This window comes from Orcinus orca, chromosome 19, assembly GCF_937001465.1.
Source record: "Orcinus orca chromosome 19, mOrcOrc1.1, whole genome shotgun sequence".
NCBI lineage: Eukaryota > Metazoa > Chordata > Mammalia > Artiodactyla > Delphinidae > Orcinus > Orcinus orca.
In genome coordinates, this window is record NC_064577.1 from 43,744,962 (window position 1) to 43,761,277 (window position 16,316).

Consider the following 16,316-nt stretch of genomic DNA (forward strand, 5'->3'; position numbering starts at 1 on the left):
GCAAAGCTTTCAGGTTGACAGAAAGGGAGGGGTGACCCATGGAACCACAGCTGACAGTGCCAAAGGCAGTCAGCAGGGCATAGTTCAAGAGGGCCACAGTGAGGCTGTCACTGGGGGTGATGCCCCACCAGGTCAGGACCCATGGGGGCCGGAAGCACCTATGTGGTAAGACACCCCCCACCCCCCAGCCTACCGAGTCTTTGGATGGGGGGCAGGTCTGGGGGCGGTAACCACCTGGCTGTTAAAAGGCTAGCTGGAGCCAACTCTAGTACCCTTGGCCTCCCTTTCTGAATACCTTTGCCCTTCTGCTGGAGTACTGTGTGCAGCTGCTCAATTCTAATTAAAAATTACCTCTTGAGAAAGGTCTAGAATTCATTCAAATGAATATGAACTGGACTGACAGCTTTAAGGGCAGTGCAGCCACTTACTGGAAAGAAGTGGGTTTAATGCTGTGGTTTCAGGCAACGCCAGCAGGCGAAGGATGCAATTCGAGGTTCTTCTTTGATTCCCAATATGACACAGGCCACTTCCCCAACCAGCTGTCCCATGGGCCCTGGCTTACACATCTCTCAGGAGATGCCTGCTCTCCGTTCCATTCAGAACCTCAGCAGTCCCTGCCACCCCAGGAGGGCGTTCTTAGCACCTGGCAGGGTTCTGGGAGTCAGGGAGAGCACTGGGCACCACTGGCCAGACCAGCTCTGGCATCCAGGAGCCTCAGGGGCCTTTTAATTCAATTCCTATTGATTGAGCATCCCTGGGCCAAAGGCACAGAGCTGGGCACTGTGGAGAGCTGGTCCTGAACCAGGGAAGGAAAAGCTGCTGCAGACCATCACTGCCAGAGCAGTGTCTGCCCAGGACTAAGGAAGCTGTGGCACTGCTCCTAGAGCCATGATCAACTAACTCCCCGCATCACCCGCGTCCACCCGGAATGCGCTCCAACCAAGGACAAGGGCAGGCTTCTTGTCATACACCCCCTCTCCATTAAAAACCTCCAGTTCCCTGAGACTTGGATGAGGCCTCCTACTCAAGAGCCCCCAGACCCCCTTATTAAAACAGAATCCTGGCTTTCCCTCAGCTCCTTTTTTTTTTTTGAAATAAATTTATTTTATTTTTGGCTGCGTTGGATCTTCATTGCTGTACGCGGGCTTTCTCTAGTTTCCGCGAGCGGGGGCTACTCTTCATTGCGGTGCACGGCCTTCTCATTGCGGTGGCTTCTTTTGTTGCGGAGCACGGGCTCTAGGTGCGCGGGCTTCAGTAGTTGCAGCACGTGGGCTCAGTAGTTGTGGCACGGGCTCTAGAGTACACGCTCAGTAGTTGTGGCGCACGGGCTTAGTCGCTCCACAGCATGTGGGATCTTCCCGGACCAGGGCTCAAACCCGTGTCCCCTGCATTGGCAGGCAGATTCTTAACCACTGCGCCACCAGGGAAGTCCCAGCTCTTTTGTTTTGAACCACCTGAGATGGGCCAGATACTGGACAAAGTGGGCAGCTGCCTTCAAAAGGACAAGCACTTAAGCAATGCCATTTGTGGGAGCAAGTACAGGGAGGTAACAGGCTTGGACATGGGAAGAGGAAGGATTTTCTAGGAAGAGAAGTGAGTCAGAGATGACCTTGGGAATAAGTCTACAGGGAGGATAAGCTTGTCAACAGCAGAACACAGTAAGTAAAATGCATTTCACTTTATCATAAAGCAGTGCTCCCAACTCTTCCACGACATGGCACACCCTGAGGGCGCAGAATTAACACCCAAGCACACTTGGGACCCTAATGAAAAAGCTTTAGTGTAGAAAACCAGGGCAGCATCTTCAGAGTAGGAAGAGCCTGGCTCAGTCCCTGTGCTGACTCTTGCCAACTGCATGACCTTGGGCGGGCTATTTAACTTCTCCTCCCCTTAGCCTTCCTCTCTGTGAAATGGGGATGACATGTGAGGAATACAGGATCTAGCACATGGAAAGGGAGCCTGGCATAGTAGGCTCTCAACAGATGCCACTCTCAGCACAATCAATTACTCAGTTGCGCTATCCTGGCACATTGGAGCCACGAGGGGATAGGCTGGGAGGCACGTGCAGCAAGGGCAGTGAACACAGAAACCAAAGGCTTTTCCGCCTTGGACCTGGAGAATGGAAAGAGACCGCTGCTATCAGGTCCCAAGTTGGGAAAACTAGGGACAAAGACAGTGATTACGAGCCACCTCCGTTCTGAAATGGGATCCCTCTGCATCTCTGGGTTGCCATGTACTGGAAGAGATCTTTGTCAGTGAAAGCCAGGTAACAAACGCCACTCCTCACCCCAAGTTCCCCATATCTCTGACAGCCATCGGGGCAGAGTGTATTTATGGGCAGGCTGGGTACAAGAGGCTGGCTACGAGTCCGGAACAGCGTCGGGAGGATCCGGCTGCCCACTGGCTGGCACGACAGGGTCCTCCTCGTGTTGCTGTCTGACGTACTGATCCAGCAGGGCAGTCAGCCGGAGGGGCTGGTGCTGAAGCAGGGAGTGGGTCTGGGCCGTGAGGAGGGTAAGTCCTCCTACCAGCTCCCCCTGCACCAGGGCCAGGCTGGGGAGCTTGGAGTAGTTGATGAAGCCCTGCCTGCTGAGGATGGTGTCATCAACGCAGCCACCTGGAAGAACACAGGATCAGCGAGGCTCCCACAAATGCTTTTCTTCTCCAAAAATAATGGTCCAACCCTAGGAATTTGCTCTCCATTGCCCTTTTCTACCTCCCAGCCTTCCCCAAAATCTGGTTCCCACTTGTGCCCCGCCCCACTCCCACTGTTTCAGATCAATCCTCTCCCTTCCTTCCTAACTCTTCCCTAGAATCCCTTACATGATACATCTACCTGGTCCAACCCCCACTAAGTCAGTTTCCTAAACTTCCTTGAAGAACCATGGAGTGTGTGTTTGGGGCGGGGGGGCGGGGTGGGGAGAGTCTGTATAATAAACACAGATTCCTGCCCCCCAACACAGACCTGTGAAATCAGTACTCTCTGAAAGAAGCACCTCCAGGGACTCTCGGCGCCAGGGGAGTCTAGGAAGCATTGCTCACTATCCCTCAGCACCCTTCACTTGGGCTATTTGTTTTAAGTATCTTTGTCTTTGTGGGTTTCAATACCCACTACCCCCTTGCTAGACTCAAGGTGTCTGAACGTCCCCTCCGCGGAGTGACACACACAAGCAGCCCTCATCAAATGGTGCTACCGACGCAGGCTCCATCGCGAGAGGGTGTCCCCTCCAAGCATGTCCACAGTTTTACCCACACAAGCCTTGCAGATGGCAGCAGGCTGCTCTAGCACCCACTCCCCTTCACCCTCACCCCCAACTGGCAGGGGAGCTTGCTCACCCAACAGCGGCAGGAAAGGCACACTCTTCAAGATTCGCACCATCTCCTTGACCTTGGGCTCTTCACTGACCAGCAGCAGGTTGTGCCCCACAAAAAGGGGCAGCAAATTTGGGTACTTGGAATCTTCCAGGAAGGACTTTAGGATCTGGAACAGCAAGAAAGAAGGGCTTACTGGGGTCAAGTAGGAGAAGGAGTCACCCACCTTTGTCACAGGCCACACCAGGCTGAGGGCTCAAGCCGAGGGTCTCCTCAAACCCTAATCACAGATTAGGCCCCAGACTAGAGGGCTGCCGTGGCAGGGAGGAGTCAGGAGTGCCACATCTTGGGAGGGATGCTGGGGTTTGAGATGGGGGTGAGGGAGGGGAATACGGCAACCCATGCCAGGGAGCCGTTCTCTACCTGGTTGGGGAAGACCTTCATCAGGATCTTGTGCCTCCGCAGCCGGTGCCGCATGAGAAGCTTGTCCTCCGCGCTCAGAGCCACGTTCTGGCAGACAGCTATCATTCGGTTGTCTCGGAAAACTGCTGCTATCTCCCGACGGAGGAGCCGGACGAGGCCTGTCTCCTGCAGTCAGAAAAGGAGGGCCAAGGGGATGTAAAATGCCCCGTCTCCTTACAACCCTTACTCCCTCAGGGACAGGTGCTGGAGCTTCCAGTGATGCCCTAACGAAGATCAGGGTACAGGCAGGAGAGCTGGGCCCCTGACTCTGAGACATGTTCTATCTCCCACTCCATCCTTTCATTTCCATTTGATAACCACAGGCTTTACAGCAGTGTTTTTATTTTTTTAATTTTAAAAAATTTTATTATTGGGACATCCCTGGTGGTCCAGTGGGTAAGACTCTGTGCTCCCAATGCAGGGGGCCTGGGTTTGATCCCTGGTCAGGGAACCAGATCCGGCATGCATGCTGCAACTAAGAGGTCCACATGCCACAACTAAAGAAGCCCACAGGCTGCAGGGAAGATCCCATGTGCCACAACAAAGACAAGGTGCAGCCTAAATAAGTAAATAAATATATATTTTTAAGTTTTTGTTATTATTCTTTTTGGCTGCATCGTGTGGCTTGTGGGATCTTAGTTTCCCAACCAGGGATTGAACCCGGGCCTTGGGCAGTGAAAGCACCGAGTCTTAACCACTGGACTGCCAGGAAATTCCCTAGAGTAGTGTTTTTAAAACCTGAGAATGCTCAGTCCCCTTGAACTGGACAGCAGTCTGACCCAGCAAACATTATTTTGATAATAATACTGTCAAAATCATTTAATTATCCCTGACACTGTACTCATGCTGAATTATTTTACCAATTATAAATACAAGATTACTCTTTTGCAATGTTAATTCAAAATTGAGGTATTTTTACAGAACAAGACTTCGTTTTCTCAAGACAGTGTTTCTCAAAGTTGAGAACTTGTGGAGCTGAGAACCACCATGAAGTTACCAGTTCTCCACTGGTCTTTTTCAAGGACAAAAAACCTCGTGTTGTTCCTCTAAGAAAACATGGAAGCTTCAAGACGGGAGCGATGTTCTCTCCTACCTCCGCCTGTGTGGATAGCTTTCACACACACATTTTTGGAGACAAGAATGAAGGAAATCCAGGAACCCTGTCCAAACCACAGAGCCCAAAAGGCCAACGCAGAATCAAGTGCAGATTTCATTTGAAAGTATCTGGACTACAGGGTCAAAGTGGGGAAGTAATGATGTGGATGACCATGTCCTGGAGTGCTACTTCATTATGGCCACAGCAACAAGATCACTTTAATCCACCATCCCACCACCAGGCGACATGCCCAGCCTGTTTCTTACCTCCTGGGGGGGCCTGGGAGGGGGCGGCAGGCATCTGGGGTTGACAGCAGGTTTGGGGGGGATATACTCAGTCACAGCCATCAGCTTCTGCCGTTCAAAGTGCATCACACGACGGTGACGGGTAACAGCCTTGGAGCCATAGCGGACAAGCTGGCGGATGGGCAGCTGGCCTGGGAGAAGAAAGGGCCATATGGTGAGAAGCAGCCTCTTAGTCTACACCAGATGGACAAAACCCACCCCCTAGGCACAAACAACCAGAGTTCACAGAGCTAGCCTCCGCACTGAGTGGGACAAGGAACTCTGCTAGAAAGCCTGAATCCCCGAACCTTCTCTTCTCTTTAATTGGTGACCTTAGCTCAGGTGCTTGATCCTTGGAGGTGCCCATTTCTCCAGCTCTTTATGCAGAGATAAGGAAAAAAATGAGAACAAAGGAGAAAGTATTTTGAATACATTTTAAAAAGGAGGAGAGAGCTGGGCAAATGTTTTCTTAAATGACCAAATAAAAATTTTAAGTTTGAGAGCCATGTGGCCTATCGCTACTACTCAGCTCTGCCACTGTATGATGGAAGTAACCATAGACAATATGTAAACAAACAGATGTAGCTGTGTTCCAATACAACTATGTAGGAAAGATGGTGACTAGCCCTGCCATAGTTTGCCAACCCCTGCTATAAGCCAGTGGTTCTCAAAGTGTGCACCACCACCACCCCTCCCCAACCCAACATCAGCATCACCCAGGAACTTGTTAGGAAATCAAGTTCTCGGGCCCCGTCCTAGATCTACTGAGTCAGTAGCTCTGGAGCGGAGCCCAGAAAACAGTGTTAACAAGCCCTGCAGGTAACGCTGATGCTGGCTAAAGTTTGAGAACCACTGCTCTATGCATTGCTCCTTCCCCTGTGATTTGAAGCAAGAGGGAAAAGTTATACTGTCCTCACAGCTCCCCCAAACAAGTCTCCCTCCTCTCTATGCTTCTTGTTTACAGGCATTGCTGGAGAGCACCCCTCAGAAGACAAGGGAGCCACTCGAAAGCCCTAAGCCAAGGTAACCGCTTCACGCTCAACAAAAGGACCCAAGCTAGAGCTTCCCACTTTCAGCCCTTCCCAAGGCCGGAATAGGATCTCAGAGAAAGGTGCAGCCAGAAGGTGGCTCTAACAGTCAGAGAGCATGGAGAATTGCTTAAGTGAGAGGTTTTCTTGCCAGTGGCCACAAAACCTAACTCTTAAGTTAAATCAGATGGAACAAGATTTCTCAAAAATTTTTGCAGTTTTATTGAGATATAATTGACACACATGGAACCAGATTTTAATCTCTCTCCTGCCACTTACTAGCTGTGACCTTGACCAGTCACTCAATTGGTCTAAACTTGAGTTTCTTAATCTGTAAAGAGAGGAAGATAATGCCTTCTTCAAAGGACGCTTTAAGGTTTAAATGAAACAATACATGTGAAGTACTTATCACTGTGTCTGACCTATATTACGTACTCAAAATCATTCATTAAACAAATATCTATAGCATGCCTATTAATGTCAGGCACCATGCCACATGCTGGCTATGCTGAATGAACATGGGTTCTGACATTATGGAGTTTATAGTCTAATAGAGAAAACAATAAATAAAGAAATGCTAAATTAGATTGTGATAAGGCGAAGGGGTCAGTAAACAGGGTGAGAGATACAGATTTAACAGGGGAAACCTTTGCGGAGGGTGGCGAGGGAAGGCCTGAGATGACATTTAGGCTGAGACCTTAAGGAATCTCTGGAGGCAGAAAGAGCTGGGTGGTGGGCTAGAGAAACCCCAAACAAGGCAGGGGGACTGGGGCGTCGAGAATAAATACTGTGGTTGTCGCTGACGTTTTTGCTGTGTTGTCGTTATTACTAGAGTCTGGACTCACAGCAAATTAGATGGGGGAAGGAGGCCGGCGATCTAGCTGGGGTCAGGGGTCATCAGGAGGTGTCTGGGATCAGAGATTTCGGGACGGGATTAGTAGTAGAGGAGGGAGACGAGTAGAGAGCATCGGCCGGAACGCGCCGAGAAGACGTGGGCCGCTCCTTACCCGCCTGGGGCAGGAGACCCCCTCGCAGCATCCCAGCCACGGCCGCAGCCATCGCCACCGGAAGAACGGCCCGGAGCCTAGCGAGACGGAAGGAGCTAAGGATTGTGGGTAGTCCCAGGGCCGGAAGCGGAGGGCGGAGCCGCCGGCTGGAGCAGCAACACGAATGCGCCGAGCCCGGCACCGGCGAGCCCGCCCTCCCAGATGACCCATCTGGCGTCCAGTCTCCTAGCAACGACGCTAGACTCCTCCAACCGCTCTTGCCCTCCGCACGCGCCACCATCTACCTACAGGCCCCCTGTAGGCGGCCAGTAAAGCCCCTATACACCCCTCAAACTCCAGACCCTCCACTTCGATTTACTTTCGTCTTCTATGCCACCCCAACAATTTGCTCTGAATCAACCCCTTTCCTTTGTCCCCCAATTCTCTGAGCTTCTCTATCCTCATACCATCCTGGGGCTCCATTCCTCCATTCCCAGGGGCTGTCCAAGCTGCTCTGCTCCTCTTCGTTCAAATCCCTCCCCAAGCCAGCAGCTTTTAGATCATGCCTGGAGGTGAGTAGGGAGGTGGGATGTTGGGTAGAACAACTGACTAACAGTAGAGTCAGGCCTCCAAGAGTCAGGAAATGTAACAATTGGACTCTTCTTTTCACAGATAAGCCTGCCCAGAGTCCAGAGGAAGGCGGTGTGTGCATTACTGAAGCCCTTATCACGAAGCGGAACTTGGCCTTCCCTGAGGATGAGGACCTGTCAGAGAAGATGTGAGTGCATGGGAGAGGAAAGGGGTGCTGGAATATTGAAACACACAGGATGACCAGTCCCCTGAGCTCTACTGATCTGTCAACTTACTTTCTTTGTCCCTCTCTTAACTCCACACATTCAGTCAGTGGCAATGTCCAACTTATTCTCCCTCCTTAAAAATCATTCTATTTCTTTTTCACCATGCCCACTCAATTGCTTTAAGTCAGGGTCTTAAATAAGTCATCACCTCTCAACAAACTCCTAATTAGTCCCTCTACCCCCAGTCCAGGCACCTTATACTGTTGCCAAAGTGATCCTTTTAAATGACAAATCTGATAGAACCTGACTCCCTGGTACCTCCAGAATAAAATCCAAACACCTTAGCCTGAGTTGACCTCTGCTGCCTTTTCAGCCTTATTTCTTGCCACTCTCCATAAGTGTGTGATTTCTCTAAGACCCCATGTTCTCACATCTTAGCACCTTACTACTCAGAGTGGTGCTGGGATGAGTGGGAAGCATCTGCATCACCTAGGAGCTTGTTAGAAATGAAGAGTCTCAGGCCCACCTACTGAATCAGAATCTGAACTTTAACAAGACCCCCTAAGGGATTCATGGGCACATTAAAGTTCAAGGAAGTCTGGATTCGCACATACTATACCTTCTGCTTGAAATGCCTTCTCCTCATCCCCCCTCACCTTCCTGGCTAACGCCTACTCATATGTCACCTCCTCCAGGAAGCATTCCCTGAACACCCCAGTCTGAATGCAGTGTATAATCCATGGTCTCCCTTAGTCCCTTGCACATGCCTCTGTCATCCACTTGTCATAGATGTTTGGCCAGCTTCCCTAGTAGTGATGGGCAGGGACTCTTTCATTTGTCTCTGATGGGCACTTACTAAATGTTTGGGGATTAATGAATGGGTGGGTGGAACAAGTGATCTTCCCTCCGTGGACCACTCAGAAGGGAGGTGAGGAAGGATCTTCCTGCAGAGATTGTCCCCTCTCTGTCCCAGCCCAACCTGGCTGGAGGAAGTCTTCCCCTGCCTCTGCAGGAACCGTAAGCTGCCATCACCCAGTTTCCCAGTCCAAGGGCCCTTACTCACCTCTCACTCTTATCCCTCCCAGTGCTACTGGCAGATACCCAGGTCTCCAAGTCAACCCAGGTTCCCCGATCTAGACCCCGCCTCATGAGTCAAGCAGGTGTCCCTGACATCTGAGCAATCACTGAGCCATCCACCCCCTCTTTGAAACACCCTCCCCTCCGTCTTCCTCCTAAGAGACCACAGAAGTGGCCTTGTTAGCCAACCCTGCTGACCGTTTGCCCAGGTTCCACACGCTTGCTGAACTGCAGACTGTCCGCCTGGACCGGGAGGGAATTACCACTATCAGGAACCTAGAGGGCTTCCAGAATCTTCACAGCCTCTATCTGCAAGGGGTAACTTCCTGCCTCCTGCCCTTACTCCTCCCTGTGGACAGGACTGCATCCCCTGTGGGCCATGTCTGTCTAATCTGAAAGGAGCCAACCAGGTCATCTTGCCCATTTACTGGTGTTCAGGCAGGCAGACCTTCATAGAAACTGTTTCCAGATGAATCAGGAATTATCTTGAATTGAAAGACCAATCCACCCAAAAGACATGCTGACCATGCTCTTGAGTCACTGTTTTTTTGTCAGACAATTCTCTTGTTCTAGAAGTCCTTCTTGATGTCTGCCCTGAATCTCTCACATTATATAGCTCAAGTCCATTTCCTGTTTTGAAAAAAAGGAAGAAGGAACCACGAGATTCCTCAGCATCCTTCAGAACCTTGAAGGCTTTTTGGTGGTGGTGGTAGTGGGGGTGGGTGGGTGGTTGATCTCCAGCCTCCCTCAGGTTGAATATACCCAGATCCCTTAACCTTCCCCCACAGAAACTTGACAGACCAAAGTAGTATAGGTACACTGTCCCCTCCATGTGTGTAATCCACCACCAAAGCCTTTTCCCTTTCCCCGTTTCCCCTTGGTTTCCTTCTCTGATGTCCAGGTCACTCTTTGGTTGTGGGGTGATCAGGGTACTTAAATCAAATTTAGCCCAGCCCCAAGTTTATGCCCTCAACCATCCACCTGGAGAAAACAAATCATCCCAAGGTAGTGACAACCAGTTCAAGAAGTGGGATGATCATTCCCAAAGCGCCACATCTCCAGCCTCAAGAGTAGACTTGGTTTTGGGGCTTTGTCCCTTTAAAAGGCCCCCCATTCAGCTGACCTCAGCTTGGTTTCCCCAACTCGGTTTCTTCCTGCAGAATAAGATCGAGCGAATTGAGAACCTGGCCTGCGTCCCCTCCTTACGGTACGTGGTGCCAGGGCTCAGGCAGGGTGGGGGGAGGGAAGAAGAGGGAGGATGAAGGGGAGGAACCTGGTAATACCCCGAAGAACTGGCTCAGATCTCCCCAAGCCCAGCTGCTGGTCAGCCAAGGACCCTGCAAGCCTAGCTCTGCTTCCCTCACCCCAGAAGGCCATGCGTCCCCACTTATCATCCGGCTGCCTAGCCACGGGGCCCCGGACGCCTGGTGCCCCCGTCCCCCGCTTCAGCTGTTCTGTGATTCAGCTGTCTCTCCCCCTCCCTTCCCCTACAGCTTCCTGTCTCTGGCAGGAAACCGAATCAGGCAGGTGGAAAACCTCCGCGACCTCCCACACCTCCAGTTTCTGGACCTTTCTGAGAACCTGATAGAAATACTGAAGCTGGGTAGGAACGTCCTTGCCCTGGCTCATGGAATAAGTCCCGGTGGTGCCCTCCCTCCTCTCTGCTCTCCCTCCCCGTGCCTGCATTATCGGCACATCCTCTGGGGCTCTGGGGGGCTGTGCAAAGAGGCAGTGGCTTTAGACAGGAAGGTGGGTGTGAGAACCTCATTATTCCTCTCTTTGCTGTGTGCAGATGAATTCCCCGAGAGCCTTCTCATCCTCAACCTGACTGGAAACAGCTGCACCAACCAGGAGAGCTACAGGTGAGGAGGAAGTGAAGGTGGGAAGAGAGGGGTGACGGCCTGCAAACCTGGGGGGGGCATCCCTGGCACCTTCTCCACCCTCACTCCAGCTCGAGTTGGGCCCCTTTGGCCTTCCCACCCCCCATAACTCCACTTGGGGCCTGCCCTCAGCTGGCTGGCCTGACCACAGGCCTATCTTCCAGCTCGAGAACACCTCCCCTCCTGGCGTGGCTGCTGTGGCTTGTGTCTGTGCATCCTCCCAGGCTCCACGCGCAGGCATGCCCTCCTGGGTGGTAGCCTCTGTTCTTTCTGCCCTGCAGGAGGCTGGTGACAGAAGCCCTGCCACTGCTCCTGGACCTAGACGGGCAGCCTGTGGCAGAGCGCTGGACCTCGGACGAGGAGGATCAAGCCTCAAGCAATGAGGACGAGGAGTTCCCAGAGCTGAGAGGCCCGTTCTGCTCAGAGCGAGGTGACCCTGCTTTCCAAGGCTTGCAGCCTCCCCAGAGCACACCCCTGCCTGCCCTGTGGGATCTGGGAGAAGCTAAGACAGCGGTGGTGTCTGGGGACGTGGTCCCAGGGCCAGACCAGTCTGGGCATGCAGGTGACTCGTCTTCCCCACCCCATCATAGGCTCCTCCTCATTAGGGATGGTAGGGGAGAGTCTGTTCCTGCTAAGCCCGGGGCTCCATCCACCACCCACCGTCCTGGCCCCTCACAGGCTTCCTCAAGGAGCTGGAGCAGGAGACGAGCAGGCACCGGGAGCACAGGCAGCAGACAGCCCTGCTGGAGCACCTACTGAGGGTGGAGATGCGGCCCGCCCTCACCGACCTCCCACCGCTGCCAGGGGCGCCCATGGCCGGGAACAGCAGCCCTTCCGTCCCTCCCAGGCAAGGGAAGGAGACATCCCCAGAGCCCGTCTCCTTGCCACAAGCCTCCTCTGCCACCAAGAAACCATGCCTTCCGGCTTCCAGGAGCCTGCAAAGCACTGTTCAGGCAGGGAAGGGGGCCAGAGCGGCCGCAGCCGCCAAGGCCTCGCCGGCTGGGGCCCCCAGCACGACCAAAACCGTGACCGAAAAACTCAAGAAGTGAAGCGCAGCCCATCGCTACCAGCAAAGCCCCAGGAACACGGACGAGCGAAGAGTGGAGTGGGTCTCCCTCCCCCTCAGAGCCCTCACCTGTGACAGGAGCCTGTCCCCAATGAAGTATGTCCAGGCCCTGCGTGTGTCTTCCGTGTCACTTGGGGGAATCTCAGGGGAAGCTGTCAGTAACAGCACCCAGAAACAGTGGCAGGAACACAGAGCCTGATTCCAAAGAATAGGATCTTGCAGGAACTACCCAGGGGACGGGCACCCCGTCTCAGGCCATCTCGCGGGGCACACATCTCACCGCCCCCCCTAGGGAGTGCCCTTCGGAGGTTCAGGTCAAGGACCAAAAAGCCGGTTCTAATCCTCCCCACGTAGCGGCCACCTGCTGTGCCAGGCATGCATGCTCCTCCGTGTACACACACCCACACGCCTGGGGGCCACCTCCTCTCCCCACAGGGCCCCCCAAGACCTTCACCAAGTCAGAAGAATGCACCGCCCAGCAAGGCACCCAGAGGCCCTGCAGCCACCTCAGGGCTGCCCTTTGCCCTCTCTTGGCTCTCCCACGCCCACTGGCCCTGGACACTGAACGAGGAAATAGAACACATTTATTAAGGCAAAGGCTGACCCGGCCACTCAGAACAAGGCGGAGGCGGTGAAGGGGTTGCTCTCTCCCTCTACCCCAGGGGTCCTGTGCCCACTGCAGCCCGCTGCACCCCAGGCCAAGCCGGGAGGAGCCGGGCTCAGGCATATGCCCGGCTCTCCTTCTCCACAAAGGCCTGGAAGAGGCCGCCCAGCTCCTGGGGCGGTGGGGCCCACTCCCTGGCCAGCAGCCCCCGCACAGCCTCCAGGCCTTCCTGCTCCAGGTCCCGCTGCTTCTGCCGGAGCTGCTGCCCACGATCCTGCCCGGGAAAGGTAGCGCTGAGTCCCTGGGACCGGCTTCCCTCCGGAAGGGGGGCGTGGCTGCCATCTCACAGAAGCAGGAGAAAGGACAGAGCACCCAACATTCTCCTGGACAGCTGGCTTTGAAGGGAGAGACTCCTCTCCCCAGCTCTGCAGTCTTTCCTCCACTCCCAGGTCCCCTCACGTTTCCAGAGTCCCAGCTGGGAGTGGGGGATTCCCTGGGGGTTACCTGCTCACTCTCCATCAGCCCCAGGGCCACCTGGTGTCCGCGGTAGAGGGCGTGCCGGCGATCCACCTGAGTCTGGAATCGAGGCAGGCTCCGAACAGGGTCCTGTGCTCCAAAAGTGGGGGACAGCACCTGGGGGACCTGGGCCGCTCCCACACCAAAGATGAAAGGTTTGAACACCGACCTGATGGGACAGGGATGGAAGGATTGAGGGCTATCGCACCCTTCCGTCTCCCCTGCCTGGCCCATTCTCCCCAGCCTTCCCCACATTCTCACCGGGACGGGTCTGGCGTGGCAGTGAGGAAGTGGACGCAGGGCTGTGTGGGGTCCTGGGGCAGCACGGACACCATGCTGGCCGTGGTGCGGAAGCCTCCGGAGTCCATACAGATGCCACTCTCCTTGCTCCTGAGGATGCCCATCATCGCCTCTGCCGTGATGCCCCCTGCCAGGGCAGAAAGGGGCCCTCCGGCCTCAGACTAAGCCCCCTGAAGCTGTGGGAGGGGAGGGAGGCCGGCCCCCACCCCATCCACTCACTGACCTTGCCTTTGCTGCAGCAGCTCCTGCCCGGCCCGGAAGCGGGCCTTGGCAGCCTCCATGCGCACAGGCTGCTGGGTCAGGGAGAAGGTCTGGGCAAAGTCAAAGGCACCCTGCCCATCCCACCAGCCCTGGGCCCGGGCGTGGGGCCGGAGCTCAGGGTGTTCTGCTGAGATGTCCGTGCCGATGCTCAGCTGGTTGGAGATGTTGCGGGCCCCCTCTTTGGAGGAGATGGGGAGTCGCTCGTTTATCGTTAAGCCCCTGTCCTGTGCCAGGGTTTCAGCTAGGTGCTAAGAACACAGTGGTGAAGGGAACAGACAACCCTCGTGGAGGGGGAGACAGACAAACCGATCACAGAAATAACTGTGAGCTTGCAGCTGTGGTGAGCATCAAGAAGAGGAACCTGCTTGCGTTTAAGGGAGAAACCTGGCCACCAGGAAGTCCAGGAAGGCTCCCCAGAGGAAGCGGCAGGGTGGAGCACAAGAGGACTCAACCAAGTGAGGGGGGAGGATAAGTTCCTGAGTGGACTCATTTCCCATCTCCCTGGATGCCCCCACCACCCGAGACATTTGCTCCTGGATCGGGCCTTCCCTGCCCCCAGCACTGTTCCCACCCCAAAAGGGGAACACCTCTGGGAGGCAGGCCCCAGCGCCAGGCCCCTCACCCTGGATCCTCTGCGCAGCCCACAGCCTCCCCGCCGTCTCCAGCACCCATGCCTCAGTCCGGTCGGCCAGCAGGAAGGTGTTGTGGTAGCAGAATGGCATGGGGTCCTCCCGGCAGCTGCCCCCCTGCCCGTAGCGCTCCAGCAAGCCTGTGATCACGTGCAAGGCCTCCTGGGCTGAGCTGCCACGTTCTAAAGCCAGCCTGACACAAAGAGAGTCCAGGGGACAGAGGGCGATGGGGTATCAGTGGCTGGTGGCAGAGCTTCAGTGGACAGAAGAGGCCCAGAGAGGTTTGGTGACAGGCCCAAGTCACAGAGAAAATCGGCCAACATTGGTTGTATTAAGCACATATAGGCCAGTGGTTTTCAAGCTGTGCTCTAAGGGATTCATAAAAAGGACTGAAACATATTCTTGGAGAAAGAAGTGCCCTGAGCCCTCCAACCTCTTCAATCAGAGCTGCTCCATGTTTAGTGGTTTTACAAATCAAAATTCTCCCTGAGATTTCATTTGAAAAAAATTTTACTTCTATTGAAAAAAATTTTAAACCACTGTCCTATTTCTGGGTCAGCAGAAGCCCAGAGATGGCCACACTTGGGAGCTCCTTACCAGACTGTGGAGATGGGGCCAAGAGAGGGGCGGGGCAGGGACAGCCTCCCTGGAGATGATGACAAAGTGGGCAGAAAGGGGGAGGCGCTTGTGAACCAGGCTTCGGGGCAGGGCAAGGAGGATGGCCTGGGTCAGTACTCAGCCCCAGATTTCTGGTATATTGACGGGATGAGGGAGGCAGGGTCCACACCTGAGTAAATCCATGCCCAGCAGGGCTTCCCCTGTCCCAACTGGCTCCTTGGTCCACACCGCCTCGTTGCCAATGCAGACACCATGCTCATTGGCACCCATCTCAGCCCCCCACAGCCAAGAAGGGCGGCTCAGGATCACAGCATGGGTCTTTGACACCTGTTCCACCTCAATGTAGGTGCACTGGAGATAAGGGAGGAGAAAGGGAGAGTCCACTCAGAAAGGAGGTACCTATAAAGTGGTGGCACTTATGCCCGTCACCTTACACAGTCCTTCACGGAAGGTCTTATTATTCCCATTTTACAGATGAGGGAACTGAGGTCGACAGAGGCTAAATAATAGGTTAGGTTCCAGTCGGTAGACTCAACGCTCATGCTCATTTCACCACATCTGGCAGCTTCCCAGGTGGGGGAGCAGAGGAAGAAGGTCTTAGAAGAACGCCTAGTTCTGCCACAACTCCCAGCACCCTATAAGGTCTAACCCACCTGGAGCCGGCTCCCAGGGACATGAGTGCCTGCCGGTACAAACACCACCTCCTGCACCTCTTCCCGGGGCCGGTCAGAGTTCTTGGCAAAGATCACAGCTGGGATGGCCGAGGCCGGGGGCACCGAGACAAAGCAGTCGCAGGAACATGGGGTGTCAGGGCTCCACGATGCCATCTGCGGAGAGGTGGAGATGAGTGTGTCCCTCTCGTGCCACCTCTCCATTATCCTGAACGGGGCGCAGTCCTAGGGAGCCCTTCTCCCAACACGTGAGACACTCAGGGAAGACACTGCCGTCGGGTTTTGGACGCTCAGCACCGCACGCACACTCGATGCCCGGCGTGCGCGACGGAGACGCCCACTCTCTCGCCAGGCTCCAGACTTGGGAGCCAGCAGACGGGCGCAGACCGCATGCTCCGAGGGCCGTGCTCTCCCAGAAGTCCTGACCCTTCAGGGCAGTCGCGGGAGCGTCTCCCTCGCTGCCCAACCCCTCTCCAAGAATCGCACGCCACTCTTCTGTCTGCCAGTTTCTCGCTTCCCCAATACTGTATGCCCCTCACCCTCTCTCCCTCCAGGATCCGCAGCCTCGTCCCGAGCGCCACTGGCTCCGCTTCGGGTAAGGTCGGTCTCAAGGGGCGGAGGCTCCTAGATGACCTGGAAGGCTTTGGGCCTGGGGGCGGAGTCGGAATCGAGCACCTGCAGTTCCTTGATTTTCCACCAGGGCGCGCGCCAGCACCACTTCTTGGAGCG

General features: G+C 54.7%; 3 protein-coding genes across 10 annotated transcripts; 1 reads left to right on the forward strand and 2 right to left on the reverse strand.

The window, feature by feature from the left end:
- Window positions 1–1,663: 1,663 nt before the first annotated feature.
- On the reverse strand, window positions 1,664–7,469 carry MRPL10 (mitochondrial ribosomal protein L10). Of its 2 annotated transcripts, none has more exons than XM_004282691.4 (5): window positions 7,190–7,469; window positions 5,137–5,306; window positions 3,736–3,900; window positions 3,337–3,481; window positions 1,664–2,617 (listed from the first exon to the last, which is right to left on the reverse strand). In XM_004282691.4, exons 1-5 carry the CDS (start codon window positions 7,467–7,469, stop codon window positions 2,361–2,363), a joined length of 1,017 nt encoding a protein of 338 aa, XP_004282739.2. In that variant the 3' UTR covers window positions 1,664–2,360. The 2 variants fall into 2 exon arrangements, with proteins under 2 accessions (XP_004282739.2, XP_012393233.1); XM_012537779.3 differs by lacking the exon at window positions 7,190–7,469 and adding an exon at window positions 7,028–7,165.
- LRRC46 (leucine rich repeat containing 46) lies at window positions 7,427–12,100 on the forward strand. Of its 6 annotated transcripts, XM_049701604.1 has the most exons (9): window positions 7,427–7,486; window positions 7,666–7,740; window positions 7,841–7,946; window positions 9,252–9,360; window positions 10,203–10,249; window positions 10,536–10,645; window positions 10,835–10,904; window positions 11,204–11,484; window positions 11,601–12,100. In XM_049701604.1, the coding sequence occupies exons 2-9, from the start codon at window positions 7,731–7,733 to the stop codon at window positions 11,969–11,971; spliced, it is 1,104 nt and encodes a 367-aa protein (XP_049557561.1). In that variant the 5' UTR covers window positions 7,427–7,486; window positions 7,666–7,730; the 3' UTR covers window positions 11,972–12,100. The 6 variants fall into 6 exon arrangements, with proteins under 6 accessions (XP_049557561.1, XP_049557560.1, XP_004282738.1 ...); XM_049701603.1 differs by lacking the exon at window positions 7,427–7,486 and having other exon boundaries at window positions 7,604–7,740; XM_004282690.2 differs by lacking the exon at window positions 7,427–7,486 and having other exon boundaries at window positions 7,604–7,740; window positions 11,204–11,352.
- A 455-nt stretch (window positions 12,101–12,555) lies between these two features.
- On the reverse strand, window positions 12,556–16,234 carry SCRN2 (secernin 2). 2 transcript variants are annotated; one of them, XM_004282689.3, is made up of 8 exons: window positions 16,127–16,234; window positions 15,570–15,743; window positions 15,086–15,267; window positions 14,292–14,491; window positions 13,632–13,847; window positions 13,370–13,535; window positions 13,097–13,277; window positions 12,556–12,866 (listed from the first exon to the last, which is right to left on the reverse strand). In XM_004282689.3, exons 2-8 carry the CDS (start codon window positions 15,741–15,743, stop codon window positions 12,708–12,710), a joined length of 1,278 nt encoding a protein of 425 aa, XP_004282737.1. In that variant the 5' UTR covers window positions 16,127–16,234; the 3' UTR covers window positions 12,556–12,707. The 2 variants fall into 2 exon arrangements, with proteins under 2 accessions (XP_004282737.1, XP_012393205.1); XM_012537751.3 differs by having other exon boundaries at window positions 15,570–16,200.
- Between the last annotated feature and the right edge of the window lie 82 nt (window positions 16,235–16,316).

What these genes read in the sequence shown, in the direction of transcription:
- MRPL10 (XM_004282691.4), bottom strand. Translation starts at nt 7,469, where the DNA reads ATGGTGGCGCGTGCGGAGGGCAAGAGCGGTTGGAGGAGTCTAGCGTCG. An exon ending in GGGTCTCCTGCCCCAGGCGG is followed by an intron (nt 5,307 to 7,189) that starts GTAAGGAGCGGC and finishes TTCTTCTCCCAG; the next exon opens with GCCAGCTGCCCATCCGCCAG. An exon ending in TGAAGGTCTTCCCCAACCAG is followed by an intron (nt 3,482 to 3,735) that starts GTAGAGAACGGC and finishes TTGCTGTTCCAG; the next exon opens with ATCCTAAAGTCCTTCCTGGA.
- LRRC46 (XM_049701602.1), top strand. Translation starts at nt 9,873, where the DNA reads ATGTGTGTAATCCACCACCAAAGCCTTTTCCCTTTCCCCGTTTCCCCT. An exon ending in ACCAACCAGGAGAGCTACAG is followed by an intron (nt 10,905 to 11,203) that starts GTGAGGAGGAAG and finishes TCTGCCCTGCAG; the next exon opens with GAGGCTGGTGACAGAAGCCC. An exon ending in AGACCAGTCTGGGCATGCAG is followed by an intron (nt 11,485 to 11,600) that starts GTGACTCGTCTT and finishes GGCCCCTCACAG; the next exon opens with GCTTCCTCAAGGAGCTGGAG.
- SCRN2 (XM_012537751.3), bottom strand. Translation starts at nt 15,791, where the DNA reads ATGGAGAGGTGGCACGAGAGGGACACACTCATCTCCACCTCTCCGCAG. An exon ending in TCCCTGGGAGCCGGCTCCAG is followed by an intron (nt 15,268 to 15,569) that starts GTGGGTTAGACC and finishes CCTTATCTCCAG; the next exon opens with TGCACCTACATTGAGGTGGA. An exon ending in GGCTGATGGAGAGTGAGCAG is followed by an intron (nt 12,867 to 13,096) that starts GTAACCCCCAGG and finishes TTTCCCGGGCAG; the next exon opens with GATCGTGGGCAGCAGCTCCG.